General features: G+C 38.9%; 1 protein-coding gene across 2 annotated transcripts in view; it reads left to right on the plus strand.

Annotated features, from left to right (window-relative positions):
* Positions 1–10,249, plus strand: part of LOC145459975 (uncharacterized) — a 39,430-nt gene extending 29,181 nt beyond the window's left edge. For both annotated transcript variants that reach the window (XM_080338418.1, XM_080338419.1), the window contains 5 exons: positions 3,790–3,915; positions 5,372–5,482; positions 5,542–5,763; positions 9,898–10,065; positions 10,125–10,249. In XM_080338418.1, coding sequence (XP_080194544.1) covers positions 3,790–3,915; positions 5,372–5,482; positions 5,542–5,763; positions 9,898–9,994 — 556 coding nt within the window. In that variant the 3' untranslated portion in view covers positions 9,995–10,065; positions 10,125–10,249. The remainder of the gene's footprint in view (positions 1–3,789; positions 3,916–5,371; positions 5,483–5,541; positions 5,764–9,897; positions 10,066–10,124) is intronic.
* The last annotated feature ends 15,643 nt before the right edge of the window (positions 10,250–25,892 follow it).

Below are 25,892 nucleotides of genomic sequence, written 5' to 3' on the forward strand. Positions count from 1 at the left end.
ATAATCGTATCTTCAGAATGGTTGTGAAACACATGTTTAGTCACAATTTATACAGACATTGACAAAATTGACAAAAATTTCTCGCGCCCCCCTAAGAGCCTCCCGCGCCCCCAGGGGAGGGGCAGGTTCAGAACCCCTGGTCTATAGTATAAATTTTGAACGCTTATCTCATTTGAAATTTTTCTTTATAGCTTCACGAGCCAAATATAACGTAAACACAATAAACCTCTATAACTTTTTTATTTGGGTATGAGACTTCAATAAAGAGGGGACGGTTGAATCAAACATGCCTGCACTGCGTGGAAAATGTCTATGGTTAACGACGTTTCCTCATTTATGTTATGTTCGAAATAAGCGATAGCTTCTGGCTGATCGAAAATACCCATTCTGAATATAAAATGAGGTTCGCTTTAGGAGTGGTGCGGAGGCCATACGAAGTTTTAGGGTTGTTATAAACACGGACTTTCATCAACAGTTCCAACCCCAGCGTGAGCGGAAAATTATGATTTCGTGTTGCGTATTCCAAGCAATCAATTACCGCAAGATATAAATGTATTCTATATAATATTTGAGGGACAATGGCACTCAAAATATAGAGACACCGTAATGATCAAATGAGAAGAATTGAGGAACTCATTTGAACATTATTGTTAATTCTCCGCGTCTACATCTATATATATATAGTCAGCTAAATTTACAAACATTTAATTACTGATTGATATTAATATGGATTAAATATTTTAAAGCTTTTTAAGTCTTTTTGCCTTAAAACATGTGTTGAGATGTTGAAGTAATCCTAGTCATTGATCGAAACGAAATGCATTATCATATGATCATAGAAGATCCCGTTGGCAAAATAGTCCATTACCACTTTGCCAGTGAGGAGTAAAAGTGATATGATAAAGCAGGGTTGTGAAGACGGTAAATTTTACCACCGACTCCAATTCCGACTCCGACTCCAGACATTTCAATATGCCAACTCCAACTCCAGCCGCGACTCTGAATGCACACATTTCAATATGCCGATTCCAACTCCGACTCGTGAGTCTTAAAACGCACAGACTCCGACTCCGGCTCCGACTACGACTATTTTCTTGAAAGCACTCTGACTCCGACTCCAACTCCAACAGTATTACCAATTTACTTCGAAAATTATACGCAACAGTGACCGTTAAATGACTATCATATAACCATTAAAAATATGCAAACATATGAATACCGATGACATGCAAAAATATTTCATTGTGGCACACCTCGAACTATGTAATTACCATAGATGAATGCATTTCTAGATATCCTTCCCTTTTTTGTATTTTATTAGTTTTTTATGACGTGGACTCTCTAATACCCAAATAACGAATGAGTCATTCAAACATGACATATATCCAATTTTGTATAATTAAAATGTAGAAAAAACAAACGAAGTGTAGCTCATGTGTATCAGTCAGTAACTAATAAAGATATGTAACTTACTAATTTTCTCATTTCATATACTATACTGATTACAAGCACACATACTTTCACTGCTAACGAACATTGTTCAGAAAGGAAATTTAGGTAGCAATCAAATAACATATGTCTAGTCTAAATGTACCTAGTCAAGTATTCAAGGACTAAAACTAGGACTACGTGTTTCCTGATCCTTTATTGTACACCAGAAGCTGGGCTATACAACAAATATTTTTAATTGTGTCACCTGGGAAGCACCATTTGGTTGTATTTACATCAATTTTACAATTCTACAAAACCAGACGATGTATTTACTCTATCACAATATCATGGTATAATTCCTAAAATTGCACTAATTTGTGACTGCATCACGAAGATGCTTTTTGCGATTTTCTTTCTCTGTGCAACTGAATTGAAATTTGCAAATAATGTCCAATTTTATCAAAATCGTTTTTATAACAGTGATTGAAGGTACATAAAAATCCTATCATCGTTATTATTGGTAACTTAGAAATACATTTGAAAGCGATTGTTTCCATAATAAAGAAGTTGGAGTCAGGGACAGTTCCACAAACTCCGACCCTGAATCCAGTCATTATTTTTCCACGACTCCGGCTTCGACTCCAGCCACTATAGTTTTCACTACTCCGACTCCGACTCAAAGGCGTGTTAAAAAATTTTGAGACTACCACTTCGACTCCATTATGCGAAAAATTAGTCAAACTCCGACTCCCACCCCACCGACTCCGACTCCACAGCCATGGGATCAAGTCACTTTTATTGGGTCACAAGTCATTTAGAGTCAAAGCAAATAGTAGGTACATAAAGTTCTTTCATAATGCGAATACAGTTATATTGATTTCCCTAAATTATGCGTAGTAAATAAATTATTATTTTCAGCAGTTACCACCGCGTTCTTTCCTCCCTCTACCCTGTCAGATTAATCACCCGTGCAAGTCAAGATCTTAATTAAAGTAAATTATTCTCAATAATTAGTATAGTGCATCGGTGGCAAACCTGCGGCACGTTATTCAAATTATCTGTGTTGGCGGCCGTCGACATTCAATTTGAATTTACGAATTGACTACCGATTTCTTGTTTTTCGATTATAATATAATAGCACCCTTTGCAATCGGAGCCTCAAAGTACAGATATAAACAGCAGAGGAAAGATGCGCTCCACATGGAAATACCCAATCAGAATGGTGTAGCGTACTTAACACTATACCGACAATCCTGACGGGAGGTCAAGAAATAACAGCATGCAACAGTGTGACTAATTTCTCCTACTCGAAGATGCGAAATCATTCATAACTTGCCCTAAATTTTTGAAAACACCCCCTTCATCAACGGCGAATCTGATCACATGAGTTGAGAAAGGATAAATTTTTATTAGTGATATGGAAAATTACTAATATTAATGACGAAATTCATTAGTGGATCTGAAAAAATTTTCGCGCTTCGCGACACTATCAACAAACCCGTGACGTGACCATGCAGTGACCACTCGCGACTTAAGTGCGTATAATAAGCCTATATGCTACAATAGATTACTCCGGACTTCATCCGAATTTGCCACAGACACTTTTACTTGGGTATTTGGCGTCCGGCTATATAGTTCATGACGACTATTATATGTAGTGGAATGCGGCCGTAGGCAACAGCCCTGGTACATTTTGTATTGAGTATATTAGTAAGTTTCATCTCTATATTAGTTGCTGACTCATAAAAAAGACCTGCACTTCGGTTGTTTTATCTGCATTTTAATAATACAAGATTGGATATATGTCATGTTTGAATGATTCATACATATTAAGGTATAAGAGAGTCCATGTTATAAAAACTTGAAAATATGAAAAATGAAGGACCTTAAATGAAGGCATTCTTCCATGTTAATTGCATAATTCGAGCTGTGTCACCATGAAACAATTTTGCTTGCAATCGTTAATCAGATGTTTGCGTATGTTTAATGGTTATATGATAGTCATTTAAACGTCATATAGTTTTCGAAGTAAATTGGTAATACTGTTGGAGTCGGAGGTGGAGTCGGAGTTCTCTTAAGAAAATAGTCGGAATTGGAGCCGGAGTCGAAGGCGGCACGTTTAAAGACTCGGGAGTCGGAGTTGGAGTCGGTATATTGAAAATGTGGGGAGTAGGAGTCGGTGGTAAAATTAACCAACTCCACAACCCTGGTTCTCCAAGTTAGTAATATAGTTAGGAACCAATGGTATAACAGTGCCATAGTTCGCGTTAGAAATGGAATTACCCATTTACGCTCAACTGATTACGTTGGTCGACATCCAAGTTTCGTCAGGCGTTCATATATTTCCGTTGATTACAGACCATTTTCAACACCGAATATTAAAAGAGCAATTATAGCAATCGCAATTTCATGGATGGTGTCTATTATGTTTGGATTCATACCGCTGTTCCCTTTTGCTGAAGATTACTTCCTGAATTCTATATCGTAAGTAAATTTCCTCTGATTTTTCAGCAAAATAGCTGCGTGTTCATGATAGGAGAGGGTAATATTTGAAAGAATACCTGTGAATACACTGCATGTTCAACATGGTGAATAGCGGCATGTATATATAAATCGGCAATCATCATTGCACGAAATGTTTCGCAGTATAGGCCAATATATATCTACCTTTGGCCCATACCCAACTAAACCTCCAAGTAAGGCAGGTAGGCCTACATATCCAATGGGAGAAGTTGCACATGGTAAATTTGGCGCGCTTGCATACTTCAAACGAGCAAAATTTACTTCAATAGAAATATTGAAAGATACATGTTGACGACCCCTGCGCATAGTTTCGCAAAGGTCGTTGAGTTACAGTTCATAATCTATGATATAATTAGAAAGTGTCAATATGCATGGTTGTAACCAAGTCACATGGCTCCGAGTCACAAGTCAATCTCACTTTTATAGTTTTGACTCGAGTCAAGTCGAGTCATGTTTACGTCACCACCGAGTCAAGTCCTAGTCCATGTCATCGAGCAGAGGGTCGAGTCCAAGTCATGGTATTATGACTCGAGTCCGAGTCCAAGTCATTGGGTTGACTGCTCAGTTTCCAGTTAAAGTTTTTGTAAGCAATTTTATTCCAAAACGAAAAAAAATCTCTACACGATATTATTCTATCAGTAGGCTATTGGCCATTTGACAATCAATATGAATTAAAATTATGGCGATTCTTTTTTGCCATATCAAAATAAGTCAGAATTTTTTCAAAATTATTGCGTTAGAATGCTAGATCAAAGAATTGTCAATATTGTTTACAAAGTCGATTTTTTTGCAACCCACATTTCGTTTGTATCGTAGATGTTTGCACTGCTTGTAAACTGCCGGTGCCGTTGACATTTTACAGCTCGTAGACTACTTTATATGCTTTGCGTTGTAGACGGCCCATTGTCCCATCGCGAATCATAAAATATCACATGAAACACACAGGTTGACATGGTGTTTTGCTCATCGTACCGCAATATCTCAACTGACATAAAGAAAGTGAAAATTTAGATATCCGTTCTTTGGTTACAAAATCGCCGTAATTATAGGCTAATATTTTATCTCAGACGGCGATTCTGATTATGTGAGTTATGAAGTGTTAGCAGTTATGAATCGAAACTGCTTTGTGATTTCTCTAATTAAAAAAAAATACAAATTAGGTTACCAACCATTTCATAAATTTTGCGGTTTCGCGGATCCTTGGAAATGCTTCGCGGACCCATAGATTTACGGGGCCGCTGTTTGAGAATCACTGGCGTACGATGTCATATGCATAAACATGGCAGTGGATTACTTATTTGAAACAATCTATCGGTAAAATATTTCGTGTCAACGAAATAGAGACCATGATAATGTTGCGTTGAATAAATCAACTTCAATCCAGCATGTCAGTGATTTATCTATTCTATTTTTATAGGTTCGATGACATCAAGATCTTCAAAACAAAGGTCAATCAAACAGATAGGAAGCGTCTCATAAATTGGCTTCGTTTGATGGACAATGGTTCAGTGCAATACGATGTTGACACGTAATCACGTCTATTTCTTATACTTATTACAATGTTGAAATCGTGGATATCGTACGCAGGAGCACGGAATGGGGAAAATTGAGAGGGCTTATCTCACAGATCAATCCAAGCATTCCGATTAGACCGCTCCACGAATTCGGATTTTATTCCACCCATACCGTCTGCCTCCCGACGCTGTTTCCTCACCAAGAAGACAAATCCTGCATGTACTCGTTTGCTCTGCTGCTGATCAACTTCATGGCATTCCTTTTCATGCTCGTGTCCTACATAGCGTTGTACAGGTACCAATAAAAGTAATAGTTTAGATCAGAGGTCGTGGGCAACTTTAAAATATTTGAAGAGGCCTCGAGCCGTAAGAATGCAATATCGAGACTAAACAAGCCACACGGTTTAGCCTCCACGTTTTCAAAAATTCACGTCAGTACAACATTGTGCTCTCGAACATGGGCGACGGTCATGTTTACCACAAAAGAAGTAATATTTCTCATTACAGATATGAAAATACAACACAAAATATCATGATTGGTACGTTCACTTCATATTAGGGTTATCTGAAAGAGGACAACTTTTCAAAATTTTCAAACTTACAATACTGGAGTCAAATCCTGAATAAATGGTAAATTTCGTCGTCGCTTGACTAAAATAACAAGATGTCATCTTTCCGGCTCAAATCCCGAATTACCGACTTGGTTGACTAGAAATAAAAAGATCAGGTCATTTTCCGGCTCAAGTCCCGAAAAAACCGTCGGACCATGGTTTGGCCAATGATTTCCTAGATATCAGTCTGATTTCCACGCGCATTTAAACAAAATTCTCGAAAAGAGGACAAATCATCGATAAAGAGGACATTGGGCGTCCTCCGAGGACAGTTTCAAAAAGTCAAAAAGGAGGACAAATCCTCTTCAAAGGGGACGTATGATGACCCGAACTTATTTTGAACTATGAGCTGCGCACAACACCTGACAATGCTTTCAGCGAATCGATATTGGGGCTAGCGAGACACGGTACAAGCTGAAATAAAATTTCTTGTTAAAGCTTGATATTGTAGGGAAGCCCTAAGTAGTTTTCTAAGCTTATCGGTCTTGGCAGTATCAGAACCATTGGACGTAAAGGCAATATAGCAAAGGATGACTTGGTTTGGATAAACACATTAAAAAGTCCTCTTGCTGATCCTGTCTAGTCCGAAATAGGTTTATTTCAAGTATCAAAAATCTTTGAACCGTCATGAAATCGTGAACACTCAATTGAAGCATATTCTATGAAGCTCCCACTTGTTGGCGTGGACACGGAACGTCAAATTTCCGATGAAAGCATTGAAACGTCATTCTCTTACATTCTGTCACAATGACTCTGTGACGTCATGTTATTGTAAAAAATCGACTAACCCAACTGTTCATTTGCTCTCCTAAATTCCATTATTGTTACTACACCTCTACCCATACTCTGCCAGGCTAAGGATCAAAATCTTCATTGACGGTTTGACAAATTGCGACATGAGATTCTAGAAGTGAAATTGCAATATTCAATATCAGTGATTTTAGACTTCATTGAGAACCATCCGCTCTTTAAATTCTGTGAAATCCCATCCTCACAAACCAATTGAAAATTAATACTCACGAAAAAAAAACGCAAAATGCAATTTCAGACCTGTTGGGCGCAATGTTTGCTTCATAACTCCTCGCGTTTGTCCATTAACTGTCTGTTCAAGAAGACAACTACTTGACATTGCTTTTATGGTAACTATTGCATTAAAGCCTTTTTTCGACCAGACGTGTTGTGGGGTTTTATAGGAGGACTCCTTATAGTACCACGATGGTCAAGTCATACGCACCTCGTCTGTCATCCGTACTACAGTTTTATCATCCGCACAACTGCGTACCACCCCACAAGTTGAAATTCACTGATCTATATCCTAGAAGTGCCAAATACGTATCATTTTGATTTGGATGAGTACAAAAAAGCTTTAACAATATTATGACTCGTTGGTTTTTCTCGATTGATTCGAAATATTTGACATGTTTCCAGATTTGTCAAATATACCGGCAACATTTCCTCCGATATTGCATAATGACACATCCCACATAATGCGATACGGAACCAACATCACCAAATTCATTACATCCTTAGGCAACTCCTTTTACGTAGCAATAAATAATAATGATCCGTGCTTTTAGCATTCTAAATCATTAAGCATAGATATGCACTAGCTGCATATACAATCATGATAAATCACCATGTTGTGGTGCATGCAGTGTGTAAAATGTGAAATCTTGTTGAGCAGAAAGGCAAACAATAAAAAGATCCGGGAATCTTCATGTGCGGGCGGCACTAGAACCAGACGAAGTGTTTTAATGCAGCGTAAAGTAACCAGGATTCTTGTATCTGACTTTATCTGCTGGATGCCAGTCTGTATCATGGGTTTCCTGCAGTTATCAGGTAATATAGTGTGATGCCTAAATGCGTACTTACCTTGTTATTACTACATATATTTGACTGAAATTATCTTAGCACATATCGTTTGTGGTGTTGCATTATATGGATACGAAGCTTTTTACGACGTTGTGGTATTGACTGTGGATCGCGTATGCCACTGAACCACGGAGATTAGGAAGATTACTTTTCCCTCTCCTAATTGCAGCAGTTAGGGGTATGATTTAATTCTGATTCGGTAAAACTTTTAAACCTTGAATACAAGTATTCTCTGATCGGCTTCTAAAATAAGAGCGTAATAGAAAACAGATTTAGTCTTTTCCTAGAGCAGGGGTTCCCAACTTATTTGAACCGTGACCCACTTTCAAAATTTCGAAAAGTCAATGACCCCTTTATTTCTTCAACTTTCCTGGTTTCATTGACTAATTAGTCAAAGCTGTTGAATATAAAAGAAATTGTGACTTGCACATTCCTTTGCCATGTAGATATGTAAAGCCAGGACACAGGATAACTTCAATCATACGTCCTACTTTTAGCAGAGGTGGCCATGTGTAAATTGTAAAATAATATTATTAAGAAATCTGAAGGTAAAACATCATAAGCAAACTATAGAACTATATTTACTACTACTATTTACTACTACTACTATTTACTACTACTATTTTCTACTATTTTTTTTATATATATATTTTAACCTATTCTTTTTGTTATAGTGGAGTATGCTTGTAGGTGAAAAATTTTCCACGGACCCCCTAAAAAATCGTCATGGCCCCATGAGCTCACAGGTTGGGAAATCCTGTCGTAGAGTATGATTCCATAAATGGTCTTGTCAATAAATTGAAATTTGGTTGGAAAGTGTGCTGCATTGAATTAACAATCTACATAACTTCCTTACAGTAAGATTGACCAAGTTAAAAACATATAATAACAATTCACTATTGTGATCCACAATCAATCCGCATTGTTGCATAAAGGATCGTCGTTTAGAATTATTTTCTAATACATTTCGACATCCAGTTCGAGTATAGAGACCAGAGTCCCCGTTTATGTATATGTGTCTGATAGTTCCCGCTACATATCAATAGCATGAATGACACAATGTAATTGCAAATCGAGATAAAAAATTCTTGAAAACCTCATTGGAAAGGTCGGAAAAGAAGGTCAACTCAATGACCAAGAAGACCCAATCGAAATTAAATTGGTCCCATCACTCATACCGAGGCGGATTAATTGCTAGTCCTTGGTCCGTCACAGTAGAGCAATATAGTTGCACAGGAGAAGCTATGAGAGGGAGAGAGAGAGAGAGAGAGAGAGAGAGAGAGAGAGAGAGAGAGAGAGAGAGAGAGAGAGAGAGAGAGAGAGAGAGAGAGAGAGAGAGAGAGAGAGAGAGAGAGAGATGATTGAATGTGAGGCTGAAAGTCGTCGGTGAAGCGTACAAAAAGCATGAAAAAGATGAACATTACATTACATCTTTCAATATACCGTGGAGTAAGCTAAATGACCTGCATAGGAGATGAGCGCCAAAACTGTTTAATAAACCACAACAGCAACAACAAAAACATGTCGTTGCTCACCATTCTCCGAAGCGATTCCTCATCAACGTGGTTTGCCCAGAAAGATATCGACATCGTCGTATAACGACGCGGAGTCTCTATCAATGGCGCAAAGGGGAACATCTTGAGACTGAATTCATTACAGATTCATTCTGACGTTAAATCTGTAAAAATACTGTAATGTGCTAGTCCGCTGTTGATTAATAAATAAGAGCTATATGAATGATGTATATCTGAAACTAACTGCTGAATGTTGGCATGTAGTTCAGCATCACTAACTGCTGCACATTCTCCAGATAATTTATTTTGTAGCACCATCGCCCACTTTATAGCATATAACATGGTGACAGGTGACTGTGTAGATATGCAGATCTCTACACGCCATTAATACGATTGACAAATCTCATTATGGTACACTTTATTATATTTCAGGAATCGAAATACCGAAAGACGCTTACCTACCAACTGGCTTACTCATCCTCCCGATAAACAGCGCTCTGAATCCCTTTCTCTATTCCGACCTTCCTGAATTCCTCTCGTCTCAGAGTAACAGGTTACGGTTGTGGATTGAGGAGTCCTTCGGTATATGGAGAAATAGAGGTCAGTGACCATAACGTCATAATTTCCATGGTATATCATGACTCTCAATTTATTTACAGTGTGCGTCGCTCTTTCTAAAGCGTCGTCCGCCGAAACACCTTCTCCGCCCCAGGGACCAGAAATTGAGATGAATGAAGTCGAGTTTAACAATGGAGACGAAGGGGATAGTAATTGAACTGAGTGGTTGCAAGTGCGCAACAAAATTAAGGAAAAGCCGACTGTTGAAGCTCATAAATTGTGAACGACAGCATATTATGGCAGTAAATGCAAAAAAAGACTTGAATTAGGAACTACTTTTGACTTTGAGTTGACACCACGTGTATTCGGATCTCTGTTTATGTTTAAAGATTTAGGGCAGCGTTGGTCGTAGTTATGAAAAGCCATTCAGACGATGTATCTGTTGCTTTGGAGATTTCCTCATCGTCTAGCATTGTTGTCATGTCCAAATTCCTTACCTCCCGATAGTATGATTAACATGACTAGCGATGTTCCTCCTAATTTTGCGGGACCTCAACGACTGAGACTTGGCTACTTGATTGAAGTCGTATTATGTCACCACACCCGCCATAAGAAAACGTGAACACTATCGTTGACTTTGAATCGAATATTCATGTAATCGGATTATTTTTTATTTTGGGAACTATTAATGAACATTCCATGAGATGATGTATCTCAATGCCTTGGAGTTTGGCCTACCGTATAGCATTGTTGGTATTTCTATTACGCTCATCTCCGTGCAGTCTGATGGTTAAGCGATATTGTTCCTAATTTTGTGCGAATTCAAAATTTGCAGCTTGTCTGTTTGACCGAAATCGTATTATGTCACAGCAATCACTATAGCATGGCGTGATAACTATTGTTGACTATGAATCTAATCAACACGTATTCGGATTGCTGTTAATTTTTGAAATTATTAGTATAGTTTTGGCCGTAATTATGAATATCACCGAGATAAGGCATTACAATGCATTGGAATTTTCAATACCGTTTAGCATTGTTGCCATTTTGTCTTACATTGGGAACGACAGCACATTACTTCAAAAAATGGTTTGAACTATTATCTACTCTTTACTTTCAGACATCACAACGTGTAATCGGATAGCTGTTTATGTTTCAAAATATTTCATAGCTTAGGATTGTTTGGTTGTTTGATATCCATGGTGTTTCGACTACATTGGGCATTTTACACCAGTCCGATACTCTTTATTTTTTATTCCGTAATTGCCGACTTATAGCACGGCCCACTTCTAGGCTTCTTATAAGACACCGCTTACGCGGACCACGTGGCGAGGAGGAGCCCCGACAAACATCCAATTCTTAGGCAGGAATTCCGGAGTCGACCTCGGTCGGACTCGAACCCGTGACCCATTGGTGTTGCATGCTGTGGATGAATACCCTATCTCGCCACTACGTAGCTTAGGTCGTAGTTACCTTAAATGATGACTTGAAATAATAACTACTTTTGTCTTTCCTTTGAGTTAGCATTGCGTATAATCGGATTTCTGATTATATCTTCACCGATTTTTGGTGGTGTAGGTCGTAATTATGAATACTGTAGTTATAAATATTTCACGAGATTATATGTCTCAATGCATTGGAGTTGCCCTTACCGTCGAGCATTGTCGTCATGTTCAAATATCTTCTATCTCTATCGTCTGATGGTTTAGCTTTGTTATCCCAAACAGTTTTCCCTAACTCAAACTAAGATGTTTATATTTGAAAGAAGGCGTATTACATCGCAGCAAATACAAAAGGATTGATATCTTTGACTTTTAATCGAATTTACATGTAATCTGATTCCTGGTAATGTTTTTAAAGATTTAGGGCAGGTTTGGTGGTAATTCTGAACTTTGCCTCTGATTAGGTGCAATGCATAGTATTTCCTTTCCGTCCGGCATTGTTATAATTTCTAAATTCGTTGTTATCCTAAATAAGCCTGATGAATATGTTTAGCGATATTATTCCTAATTTTGCATGACGTCAACAACTCAGGCGTTTCTATCTGGACGAATGAGTATCATGTCACAACAGTCACAATATGATGACGGGACACTTATCGTTAACTTTGAATTCAAAATACATGTAATCGGTGTATGTTTTTGTTTTAAGGTATAGGGTGGCTTTGGTCGTAATTGAGAATATTCCATGAGGCGGTGGATATCAATGCTTTGGAGTTTTCCTTGCCGTCGTGCATTGTTGTCATTTACAAAGTCCTTACCTCTCTATAGTCTGGTGGTTTAGCGATGTTAATCTTAATTTTGTAAGAAATCAACAAATGAGAATTGTTTATTAGAATAAAGCTGTATTATGCCATAACTGTCACCTTTAATCGAATTCGCCGTGCTGCAGTGCCTCTTGCTTACATAACGATTTGTCAATTAGCCTCTGCACGTGTGTGATTCATTTGAGTCCATGTTTTGTGTGAAAAGGGGCGATTTGTTGTGTACTAGTTTGGGAAATATTATTTTATTTCGAAACTACGAATACATGTGGCTTTGATTGTCGTATTAGATTTTATTGGTGTAAATAATTTGGTCAGTTGTTTTGTCACTTGGAAATTTTATCACCAAAAAAATGTACCTCACTCAACAAGTCTCTTGTTTGACTCAGAGCAAAGCTTAGACAGCTGGAAGAGCAACGTGGTCGCATACCCAGCACAGGCGTCAACATGATGCGGTCATAATACCAAAAACAATACGGTGGTGTGAAAACTATCAGTTCACTTTAATCTATAATACACAAATGCACCCCCGAGAAATATGAGTAATGACCATGAAACGCGGTATTGAAATATAAGTCGTCATTCATATACTGACTTGGTAGGTCTGCTGCTTATCCAAAACAAAACTCTGTTACTAATTGTCGCATCCATATTGAGATAAAACATTGTACTTTTAAGAACCAAACAAAATTCAGAAATCGCGGACTTTACCTACTATGCTATACTCGCGAAACGAAATATGTTCTGTTCGGTGAGAGGTGACTATGGCAAAACTATTCAGCTGCGGATTTCGAGGAGTTAGGCGCTTCTGTGCTAACAATATTATTTAATGTACAACTATCCAAGCATGCACCCTGGCACGTTGATCAACATGGTGATGATTGATCATTCCACTACAGAGGCAGCCAGACCTGAATGTTAGTGATAGCGCCAATTGACTAACCAGTTTGACATCGGACAAGCAGGACTAGTCACTATATTTCTAAATTGATAGCAACATATTCTACACTTACCATTACCTTCTATCCATCCGATACGTATAATGCATCGTAATGCTGTTGTCTTTTTCAATATTACACGCTCATTATAAATCTCTGGGCGGTATGTGTCCGAAGATGTGGTGGTATCGCACATGAATAGTGTTCATTGGTACCAACTATGTGGTTCGAAACTATTTTCCAGTGAGAGGAACGAATAAAATTACGGTACTCAGCCCCTATTACCGACTGCTCGAATTGACTTTTTCTCAAGACCCTTGTTGTAAGGTCAGGGTAACGAAAGGTTTGTTTGCCTATATATGGATGCATGACGTCAAGTAATATTCATTCATCGAGCCTCGCCGATTGTTCATACATTCGCCGATTTTTCGGAATGAATCTCAACGTGCTTCCGGTCAATGTATCTGTTTTCAGATGTATTGAATGATAATGTCGTTCATCAGGTATCACGATGTGCATTTGCGAATTCTCTGTGATATAACTCGGGCTCGGGCTAAGGTCTGTGATTCCTTTCCTTTTGTTAGTGCATATTTATTATGAACTGTTTTTAGGTCGATCATCTCGTTTCTGTAGCCTATTCATTTTATCGCGTTTAGAGAGCAATGTTACGCTATACCTAGTTTGCATGCAACTTCATCAGCCGATGTATTTACTATTTCTCAGTGTCATGGTAATATTCCGATATTTGCGGCAATTTATGATTGCATCAGTGATTTTCTGTAGGTCGCAGAAATGCAACCTTCAATTATTTTACTCTATGCAACCCAATTGAAATTGAGAAATATTGTATAATTTTATTATTATCGTTATTAATAACAGTGATTGTTGGTACATACGAGTCCTATATTGTTTATTATTAGTAATTTAAAAAGCATTAAAAAGCACTTGGCTTTATATTATAAAACAGGGGCGGGCAACATACGGCCCGTGGGCCGGATCCGGCCAGCGAAGGGATTTTGTCCGGCCCGCGGACAGCTTTCCGTCTTACATGATAATGTGGCCCGCGGCCCTAGTCTGCCGAGATTCCCCACTACTTGCTTACTACGTCAAATTTTAGTGACTGTATGTTATTATATAAGTGTATGCGCATTGCGCAGCGTGCGAGAGTGGAGCTTACGCGTAAGTTCGACAAAGCGAGAAGACTTGTGTTATCGGCATTTACGATATTCTCAACCCTAATGTCGTTTGTGGTAATCATGGTGTTTGTCGACTACAATGATCATTTACACCAGGCTGGTATTTCTTATTTTTGATTCCGTAACCGCCGACTTGTAGCACGGCACACTTCTAGGCTTTTGAAAAACTCCGCTTATTCCAGGGGTCGCCGACTCAAAACGGGTCGCGGGCCACTTTTCAAATTTCGTAGAGGACGCGGGCCGCATGAATCGAATATCGAGATTAACGAGGCTACACAGTTGAACGACGACGCTATCTCGTCACCTACTCAACCCTAATGAATTGATATCTTGGGAAAATTTGGGGTACCGGGCTTGTCGAACGCCTTGAAATCCTAATTAAGGATTGCACCGTGTGTTGATTGATAAGATATAAGCAGACATGGCGGCGCCTGCATGGCAATGCTATTTTCAAATCCACATTGTCTTCGTCACTATCGGCAAGAAATGGCTTTGAAGTGCCATTGCGGTCGTTAAAATACATTCATTAAATACGGTATATTCCTGGTATATGTGGATAAATGGGCAAATGGGCATCAGCAATCCGGCCCGCCCACTTGGGCAGTTGCCCGCCCCTGTTATAAAAGATGGAGTCGGAGTCAGAGTCAGTAGCATTCTCACAAACTCCGACCCTTACTCCAGCCAGTATTTGTTTCACGACTCCGACTCCAACGCCACAGCACTGGTACCGACCCCTGTCCTATAAGATAACTTACGCATATCTAACTAATAGATGCTTACTATACACTGCACATTGCGCAGTCGTAGTGGCGTGGTGGAAGTGACCACGGTCTGGTGCAATGCCTAAACAGCTTGTCAGAAATTTAGTTTCATTGTGATCCTCGCCAGTTTGATAGCCTGCTTATCATTGTACATGAACACCAGAAAAACACTGAAGTTTCAAGTAGCACGGGCGCCTTCATATCAAGCAAAGGATGCTGGTTCCAGTAGGACTAATACGATCTATCGTAAGCTATGGAAATCGCGCATCGCAGCCTCTGTACAGCGAAACAGAATTTTACTAACGCACTGAAAATTTTACACAGGAATATCAAAGCCCATTTATTGTGTCGCACAGCAATGTAAACACAGCATCCAGTATGCCTAAACTTTTTTTCTCGTTTTGGTACATTACCTCAAATCGTTACAGCAGAAATTGTCGCAGTGCCTGAAAATGAGGTTAATCGAATAGCACATTATTTTTTTCGTACCCATGGCCTACGCACACTACAGTTTTAGAACCCATGTTCCATATGATCACAGGTATAAATATTACCGAGTAACTCATTCATTTAGAAGGCTATTCAATTTTAAGGTGTTCTGAATTTCAAACAGAAGATCCCGTGTATTAATTCTTTGATGCATTTACATTGGAATGAACTAGTGCGTGATGCTTTAAACTCGATTTATGGCGAAACTCCCTTCCGCATGCACCACATTTATATTCTTTGGAATTCAAATGAATTTTCATGTGCAACGTTAAACCGTATATGAGACGAAATTCTCTGTTGCATATGGCACACTTATGGTCTTTTAAATTGAAATGAATTGACATGTGCGACTTCAACTTGGCTTTATCACGAAATTCCTTGCCGCATACATCACATTTTACCATTTCACTGCCGTAATAAATTCGATCTTTAAATTATATTTACAACGAAGCTGTTTGTTGCAAATATGACAAGAATGCTGCGATGTCAATCAGTGAATGTCGTCTTAAATCGGACGGAAAACGTCTTTACGCATATTCCACATATACACTCCTTAATCTTGATATGAGTTCTTTTGAAATGCAGTCTCAGGCAAACTCTCTTGCTATATACTTTCCCGCAGAGCTTGCGGCCAAGATGCTTTTCCTTCATATCCAAATGAACTGCGACATGCGCAGCTAATCGCTCCTTTTGACGAAACTCCTTGTCGCAAGTATCGCATTTGTAATTTGTTGCGTCAAAATGATTCAAGACATGGTTATTGTGAGCACGTTCAAAACGAAATCGTCTGTTACAAATATAAAATCGATAATTTTGATCGTTTGTGTGAATTAATGAATGGGATTTCAAGCCACACTTTTTCGTAAAAGCCATGCCGTATATTTCGCACTCAAAAACCTATTATCGGCAGTGTGAATATCCATGTGTAGTCTGAGATGTCTCCTCTGAGCGAAATCTTTTCCGTAAACTTCGCACTCTCACTCTCTAACACCGATGTGTGTGTGACCGATTTCCACATGTCTTCTACAATCCGAGACGAAAATAAATCCTCTCCCGCATATCTCACACACAAACGTTTTAACTCCGTTATGAAATCTCGCGTGGTACGTCATGGTGCCCCTGCTAGCTAATGCTTTCCCGCATATTTCGCACACGAAATCCTTGAGTCCAAGGTGAACTCTCATCTGTTGTTTCGCCGCGGTAACAGAAATGAATGCTTTTCCGCATACATCGCAGTCAAACTTTTTACCGGCGGCGTGAGTTTTCAAATGAATCCCCAGGTTTCTCCTTTCCGGGAATACTCTCCCACATATCTCGCACACGCACTCTTTACGTCCGGTGTGATATTTCATATGCTGTTTCACCTCACTCTCGGAAATGAATACTTTCCCGCATTTGTCGCACGCATGGTCTTTTACGCCGATGTGAATCTTCACGTGCGTTTGCATGTTATGTTACTACACAGTTCCATGCCACAAATCTCGCAGACATATTTATTGGTGGCTGTTGGCTGTGGAAAACATGAATCCGGACTCGAACAAAAGCCCTTGCAACGCCAGCTTATGAAGTGGCAGAATTTAGGAATAACTAGCTAGGCTAAAGTCAATCTCAATCCTTGCTGCAAACAATAAATTAACTAACCATCACACATGGGGTTCGAAAAAAATCGCTTGTTTCTCATGATTTCTACAGCGCGTAGGTAACTCCTTTATACGGGAAATATTGACATGCTACCCGATGTCTCACACCTAACTTGATAGCGGAATCAGTAATCCCGATCATTGATCGACATAATATAACTTTTGGAACGTAATTCCATATGTATTTTCAACAGAAAGTGACAGCTTGAATTATTGCTCCTGATCATTTTGAACTTTTAACTTTAAGCAACACATGAAAAACTGCCTCTTCTCTACTTCGCCTAGGTCAAGCAGGGTATCTGATCTCAAAGACTACTCCAAGTCGTTCCGACACTTTCCTATCTTTTAATTGTATCGCAGTTTCGTGATGTTTTGAAATGATGAAAATATTACGGTACTACAGGGGTTCTCAACACGCGGCCGGGCCGCAGACACTTATTTTGCGGCCCGCAACATCTTTCACCATGAAAGCAATTACTGATGTGGTGTTGTTACAGACTAATATAGCTACTTTCAGCTCTCTCATCGCACAGTGTCTGTTCCATTTATTGATACGGGCAAGTTTTTGTCGCAGTCAAATCCGTGGAAAGTTGCAATCAATTTTCACAAAAGTTGCAACAAAAGTTGTATTTATTTTTCACAAAAGTTGCACTTAAAAGTTGCATTTGTGGACAAGCTCCTTGTAATTATCGGGGGATGAGATACTCGAATCGATCGGTAACCAAGGTAATGTAGCAAAACTCAGTGCTGGCGACTTCAACACAAGCAATAGCCTGAAAAAGTTGACCCAGAGAAAATATAATTTTCGGCGGTCTAGCCTGAATACACGTCAAATCAGAAAGGACGTCAAATTAAAACGACAGTGAAATAATCAAGCGATCAATGTACATATGCATGAATTTGCTTGAAAAATTGAAAAAGATGCAAAAAGTTGCACCAAAAAATCGAGAAAGTTGCAAGAAGTTGCAATATAAGATTCCTCCAAACAGCTTAAAACACAATACTACATACCTTCTGATTGTTTAGGAAGCTGCCGGAAGCTGTAAAAAAGTTGAAAAAGTAGCAAAATCTAACCCTATTGATAACTCATTCTGGTTTCTTGATACGCTCGAGTTGGAATTCGCATACTGTTTTGATAATCCGTATTCGTCTGATGGACTTTGGTTTAAGAGAATCTCGCTGGGTAGTACACTTATTAAGAGTGTTACACTCACCACCACTGACTGGTAACAGATCGCGACAATGAAAGGGAAATGAAACCACGAAAACTGAGTTTTCAACTAAGTGTGGAACAATAAACTAGCTTTCGCAGAGATACATGGAAACCCGATGTGTCATATTTGTCGAAGAACAGTTGTCGAAACGAAACGAAAAAGTTTGAAACGACATCACTGACAGTTTCATCCGGAGTTCAAAGTACATATATACTTCATCTTATGACAAAACGTTGCTAGATAAGTGACAAATCCAGCATTCCATATTTCAAGACATACTTTAAAATTACTTGGAAGATTGCTAAAGTCGAGAAGTTAGCTTGAGAAATGAAGATTTCAGCAGATTGTGCGAATTCCCTGTTTCCGGAATTTAGCAACAAAGACAACATTACCTGGCAAATCTTGAAGCTACGGTTGTCTGATTCAACCATGTCAAATTGAGTAACACTAAGATCGGTCAATCTTTTATCGCAGTTTCTGAAACAAGCTGCTGCGCGTAGGCTACTTTAGCCTAGCATCGGACGAATTCACCGACTGCACGAACAGTGCATAGCTCATAACATGGGCGCATTTTCTCGGAGTAGACATTTTAACAGAGTAAATGCTAGCAGGGCAAACGTCTGAAGGCGACAGTTGTTCATCAATGACGAGCTTTTATCAAGGACCACCCAAAAACATCCACTTGACAAAGCTGACTTTTGAAATTATAGATGGGGCTCCAGCCATGGTGGGAAAGGAAAAATATCGCTTTGATTTACTTACGTCACTGGAAGATAACGTACATATTCACACAAATAACAGCATCTGCAAACTTGCAAACGCGTGTCGATTAATGCTTTAGAATGGATAATCAGGTACGTCCGTATACGACTTAGTAATTACAGTGAATTTATTAGTAGCCTACGATCACATGGTAGTGATGTTCTGCATCCCGCAGCACTTCTTCATGGTAAAATGCGGCCCGTTATACATGGGAAGCTGAGATCCCCTGCAGTACCCAATTGATCATATTAGCAATAAGGTTGGTCATCCCATAAATAATACCGACTTCATAATCCCGCTTATAAAGATAACTGTGATCGCTGAACATATATAGCACATATATAGGGATAACTCATACTCTTACCAACTGCTCGCGTCTCACGAGGGATCTTTTGTACGTTTAACTGGTAATAGTTGATGACGCATACCACCCTACAGTCCAGTTACATATCACTGATGTATGGCTGCACAATGGACAGTTCGTGGCCTAATACACATCATGCTTTGATAATAGCGAAAGGGAACACCAATATGAAGGCAAAGCTACGCCCTTTCCTTCCTGAGATTATATTACTTCGCAGTTTCGCGAAAGAAGCATTATTAAGTGTGCAATCAGATGAGGTACTATAGCCACGTCAATGGCGATTTAGAAATCGTCTCCGGTATCACTGCAACCATTGTAGGGTTAATCTCATAACGTTGTTAGTATCGTAAATCTACAACAGTGTTAACTTCCATGACAAGGTCTTCCGTACCATACAATCACTCGGACAAAATTGATATAACCTATCCTGTTTAATTCGGCTCACTTCTGGCTGAGGTAATCGGAGAAACAGCGTCTAATTTAAGCGGATAATCAATGGTAGGTTTCATGGTAATGCACGAAGGCAGACAACGCAATAAAATACTATACTGTTGCGTAATAAATGAATTGAAACTGCGCTATAATAGGCACTGATCGTAGTAGTTTGAACTTCAGATCTTCCAAATCTTCCAAATCGTCGACATCTAAGGTCCTTTTACACCAGACCGAATTGCTTATTAGTAGGGCAATTTTTTTTTTGACATGTCAAAAAAAGTCAAAATTAGGTCAAAATTGTAGCGTTAGGTCAAAATTTGTCAAAATTGTTTACAAAGTCAAACATTTTTTGACCTCTGCATTTCGTTTGTATCGTAGATTTTGGGTTGTCGGTGAACTTATCATTTGATATTTTACAGCTTGTAGCCTACTTTATAGGTCTACCGTTGTAAACGGACCATCGTCTGCTCATTGTGAATCATAAATGGTCAAATGAAACAAATAGTGACATGGTTTTATGGTCAACGTACCGCAATATCCTAGCTGAAGCAAGACTGCTTGGACATTGCATGGTTCTTATATCAAGAAGCGCAAGCTGAAAAATTGTGATATAGACAACATTGTCAGAATGAAGCAACACGGTTTGTCACCAGCAGTGTGCACACAACTTGAGTGTTGCCAGCCAACAAATGCTGCTGTTGAACGTTCTTTCTCCGTTCTTGGCAAGCTACGTAATAAGGACAGACACTTTCTACCCGAGAATGTAGGAAAGGATCTTTCGTTGTACGACAACAAATTTTAATTATTTCCACCAGAATACGTAATGTAACTACTGGAATTCTTCATATGGCCAGATTTCGTTAAAATATGAGTTTTTCATGTAAAAATCTGTCAGTTTATGAGCCAAAAACGTTTTTTCAGGCCAATCTACTTTGTAAGGACAGACAGTTCCAAGCAGAAATGAAGATAAGTAGTACAATATTAACATTATATGCGAAAACACCTAATTTGCATACGTGAGGTCAAAATTTGGTCAAATTTCAGTTTTTTTGGGTCAAAAAAGGTCAAAATTTAGATTTTTTAGGTCAAAATCTTCCGTTTTTTAGGTCAAAAAAAAATTGCCCTACTTATTAGGATTCCTGAGATGCCAACTTATAGTACGGCCCACCTTTCCCTCCAGACTTTTTCCATACAACGCTTATGTAGGCCGGGTTGTGAGCCTCGATAAACCTCCCACACTGAGGAAGGGGTATGGAGTCGACCTCGACCCATTTGTGGTTCGTCGGTGTGACGTACCACTACGCTCCTGGCCACTCAGGGCACCCGAAGTGCTATAGGGTGCCTCGAACTATTTCTCTCTATAAGCTGGTGCTGTGATGCCGAAAAGGTCGAGAAACACTGGTATATACGAAGGATTAAGCCACATTTGACACTGCGGAGTTCGTTCTATTAAATCCGCGAAATATATTTTTTCACATGGAAGGTATATTGTCGAGTCGGACTGAAACAATGCTAATGGAGAATTATATTTTCGAACATTGCGCAACAACGGAAGCAACATGTCATGCATGTGCTATAGCCCCGAGTGAGGGCATTTCCTGCAACCTGATTCATCAATATCTGGGTAAAATACGCAACCATATTGGTGCCTCGAGATTAATGACCATTTAAACGAAATTCAACGACATAACCATTGCATTGAAACACAAGTGATGTTGTAATTAGTCGTTACTAATGCACTCTATTATCCTTCGTTTCAATAATCTTCATAGAATATCAGCGTATGCTGTTGTAGCCTACCACTACCGCTCACATGAATACTCGATGATTGATTAGAATGATTACCGTCGCTGATTAGGATGGCACTTCTTGTCCTTTTGCAGGCCGTTGGTGCGCACGTTCAGTTAGTAACGTGACGCTTTCTCTTGCGAAACAGACAACGAAAGCACATCAGAAAATATTATTTAGAATTGATCATAATCATCTACAGTTGCAACATTATTGTAATTCACACTTGCTATCAACCCTGAAACGAGCCCTAAATATTGCGCAGCCAGGCATCATGGTATCAGTGACCTTTATGATGATGCGTTTCTATAACTAATCTCGGTACGTTCAATATATCAAATGCTCTATTACTGACACTGCTGTACTTCCTATAGGCACTTTCCAATCACAACGATAAGACGATACCTAGCGTTTATACTCTACACGTATACTCTGAACTAACGCATAAATGCTTAAGCTGTCCATGTCCACTTCCAGCAGACTTGGACAACTAGAAAATTTTCAGCTTTTTCGAATTAGATTATATTTAGAATTAGAGCTACAGAGTTTTTTCCGAATTAGATTAGAATTAGAATTAGAGCTACACAACTTTTCCAAATTAGATTAGAATTAGAATTAGAGCTACACAACTTTTCCAAATTAGATTAGAATTAGAATTAGAGCTTAACAGCTTTTTCCAAATTAGATTAAAATTAGAATTACTGAAATCGGAAATACATGGAAATTGAATGAATTTATAAATTAAAAATAAATACAGCAAAAAGTTCAGCTCACATCAAATCCCGGTGGAGTCTCATAACCATGAGAATGATGATTAATGTTTGTATACCAAGCTTTGCTATACCAGGGGACATCAACACGCGGCCCGCGAGGTCATATTTTGCAGCCAACGATGTGGTCTGTGAATTTGGAAGTACGCGAATAATGATCAATGCACATTACATCATCCATTATCATGGGGCAAATAACATGATTAGGCGATGAGTGTCAGAATTGTTCAATAAAACCAACAAACAAGCTACTATGCCAGCATGGCTATTATGCGTCACACAATAACTACCATTTCTGTACGGTGTAAGTAATGCGATGGCGGCTTTGCACTGGATTTCCCTGTGCGAGAGGGATATTCTTGCGAACTCGCTGTAAAATACCGCGGTCGAATAGGCATTTGAAGGAAAACATAAAAATAGATTAGAATTAAAATTAGTGCATAGGAACACTTCACAAATTAGATTAGAATTAGAATTAGAGCATAGAAACATTTCACAAATTAGACTAGAATTATATTACTTGGATTTCGGTCTAATTTAGTGAAATTAGACAACTAGAACTATCTAGTTGTCCAGGTCTGACTTCCAGTGAGCTCCGTATCAATCAATTTATTGATATGGGCTTACTATACGCATCGAAATCGCGACTGGTCGTATTATGAATGGTTTCTAAGAATCGATATGGTCGCGCCAAGCACGAAAATGTTTGCAGATTCACGAATGAATTTCGTCATGTTTTTTAGTAGTTTGATATATTACTATCGAACATTAAACTATCTCAGCCCATGTGAGCAGATTCACTGGTCGAGTTGATGGAGCGGGTGCTTTCGACAATTTAGGTAGAGTTATAAATGATGATTAGGGCGAGTTTTTGTTTACCTAAAAACGGAAAATTTTGACCTACAAAATCTAGATTTTGACTTTTTTTTACCTCAAACAATGAATTTCGACCAACTTTTGACCTCACGTATGCAAATTAGGTGTTTTCGCACATAATGTTAGAATTGCACTACTTATCTTCATTTCTGGTTAGAACTGTCTGTTCTGCAGTTTGGAACGAAAAAACGTTTTTGGCTCAAAAACTGACAAATTTGTACTTGGAAAACTAGTCTTTTAACGGAATCTGACAATCTTACGACTTGTACGATTCAAGCATTAGCAGACGTTTTTGTATAAACCGAACAACTTATTTGGCCGGGAAGGGTTTTAGTGAGTTGGTTGAAATCAAAACGAGGGAAAAGAGGTTGGTTTGTATGAATGAATATTATTTTCCAAAGAAAGTCCGCATGGAGCCCAAAGAGGTTGAAAAGCACCGACAGCATATTCCCAAATTGATTCGTCCCAAAACAGGCGCAAATGACCGCACGGAGCTCGCACGGAGTGTATATCAGTTGCCAAAACAGATTGTTATGATAATAACCATGTACGGTATACTAGGGTTACCATATTTTGGAAATCCGAAATGTGGACACTTTTTGAAAATTTTGAGACATAGAATACTGGAGTGAAATCAGGAAAAAGTGGTGAATTTTTCCCAATTTTGTGGGTAGTTGACTAAAAATAAATAAAGGTCATTTTTCCAGCTCAAGTCCCGGAAGGTTCGCCGGACCGTCACTTGAGCGCATATTTACTAGATCTCAGTCCAATTTTCCGCGTACACTTAACAAAAGTTTGAAAAAAGAGGAGAAATCCTCTTAAAAGTGGACGTATGATAACCCTACCGTATACTTCAAGTTCGTTATTGTTACCATTGTTACAATAAGGGCTGGGCAAAATCGAGTACCTGAGTGATTCGATTCTGAATCACGTATTATGCTTCGAGTCGAGTCGAGCATTCGAGTATAACCCATTATGACTTCACAACAAAATATAACAAAGTGGCAATGTTGTGGGAGGATCATGACTTCTGAAATGTTTTTCCAGTGACGGTGGTAGCTTTGTACTATATAGTTCGTATGCTGCGATACGGTCAATCATGATTTCAAGGCTTCCATAGTGGTAAATAGTAGGGATGGTGTGAACGTGAGGTTCACGTTCGCGTTCTGTGTGTGAACCTCGGAAATTTAGAGGTTCGCGTTCACAACAGAACCTTGGTAGGTTCTGCACTGTGAACCTTTTGGTAAATTGTAATTTTCACTCCATTATAAGATCTTTGGCTAAAATTTATTGAATTTCAACTGCGGGCCATTCCATGCATGGTGCTGGCAGCATAAAAAAATCAACACTAAACGAGCATGCACCATGCACCTCGACAACCTTAAAAGTTTTACTTGCTTTATTGCAATAATTTTCTCGGAATATCCAGCTTTCCGTTTGTGAATATTTAGTGACTCTCTATAGTGAGCCTGACCCGCAATCGATATACGTAGTCAGCGAATGATGCTTAGTCAACCAATCAATGACATTGATATCGTCTTCTGATGTAAAAAATCGAACGGTCGTACTGGGTCAATTTTGACTTCATATCTTTACTGTATCATTAAAACCGAATCCGTGCGGTTAAGGTGCGTGCTACTGCGAGAGAGAGAGAGAGAGAGAGAGTCTTTATTTTCATCGAACCAAAATACATAACAAACGGCAGTGATGGTGGTACAGAAAATATGCGTGCACAGTATTCGGTATTAGATAGGAATGATCGATAAGACCGTGAAGGTCATCTAGTCTGATCACACCAGCATCAAACAGGTACACTTGACTCTGAACAGTCTGGCTGTAAAGAAATGTTTAGTTAAAGGAAAATAGAAAAAAAATTAAACAATGGTGGCAAATGATCAATGAAGCAATGTCTGGGCGAGGTAGGGCAACAGTGTTAGTGTAACGACAAGAGGTGATCAAGTAGGGCTTTTTTGAATCTATTATAGGGCAATTCACGGATATGTGGTGGTAATGCATTCCAGATGATAGGTCCCGAGTAGTCGATAGATCTCTTAGTTAGGTTGCTATTGGGTGGGGGTAGGTAGATGTTTCCTTTAGACGAGGATCTCGTGTAATGGGAATGGACATGTTTAGCAGGTATGAAAAAGTCATCAAACACAGGAGGCAGACTATTGGAAAAATATTTGTGAACAACTTTTGATACTTCGAGGCGATATAGTTCATCAACTCGCAAAATTCGATGCTTACGGTAGTAAGGCGATAAATTGGTACGTAAAGGTACAGATGAGATCAGCCGTATCGCACGGTTTTGCAGGGTTCGAATTCTGCACAAAAATGTGGTGCATGCATTTCCCCATACTACGATTCCATATT

Source organism: Botryllus schlosseri, unplaced genomic scaffold, assembly GCF_051294905.1.
Source record: "Botryllus schlosseri isolate E-star unplaced genomic scaffold, Bs_hap1 Bs29a, whole genome shotgun sequence".
Lineage (NCBI taxonomy): Eukaryota > Metazoa > Chordata > Ascidiacea > Stolidobranchia > Styelidae > Botryllus > Botryllus schlosseri.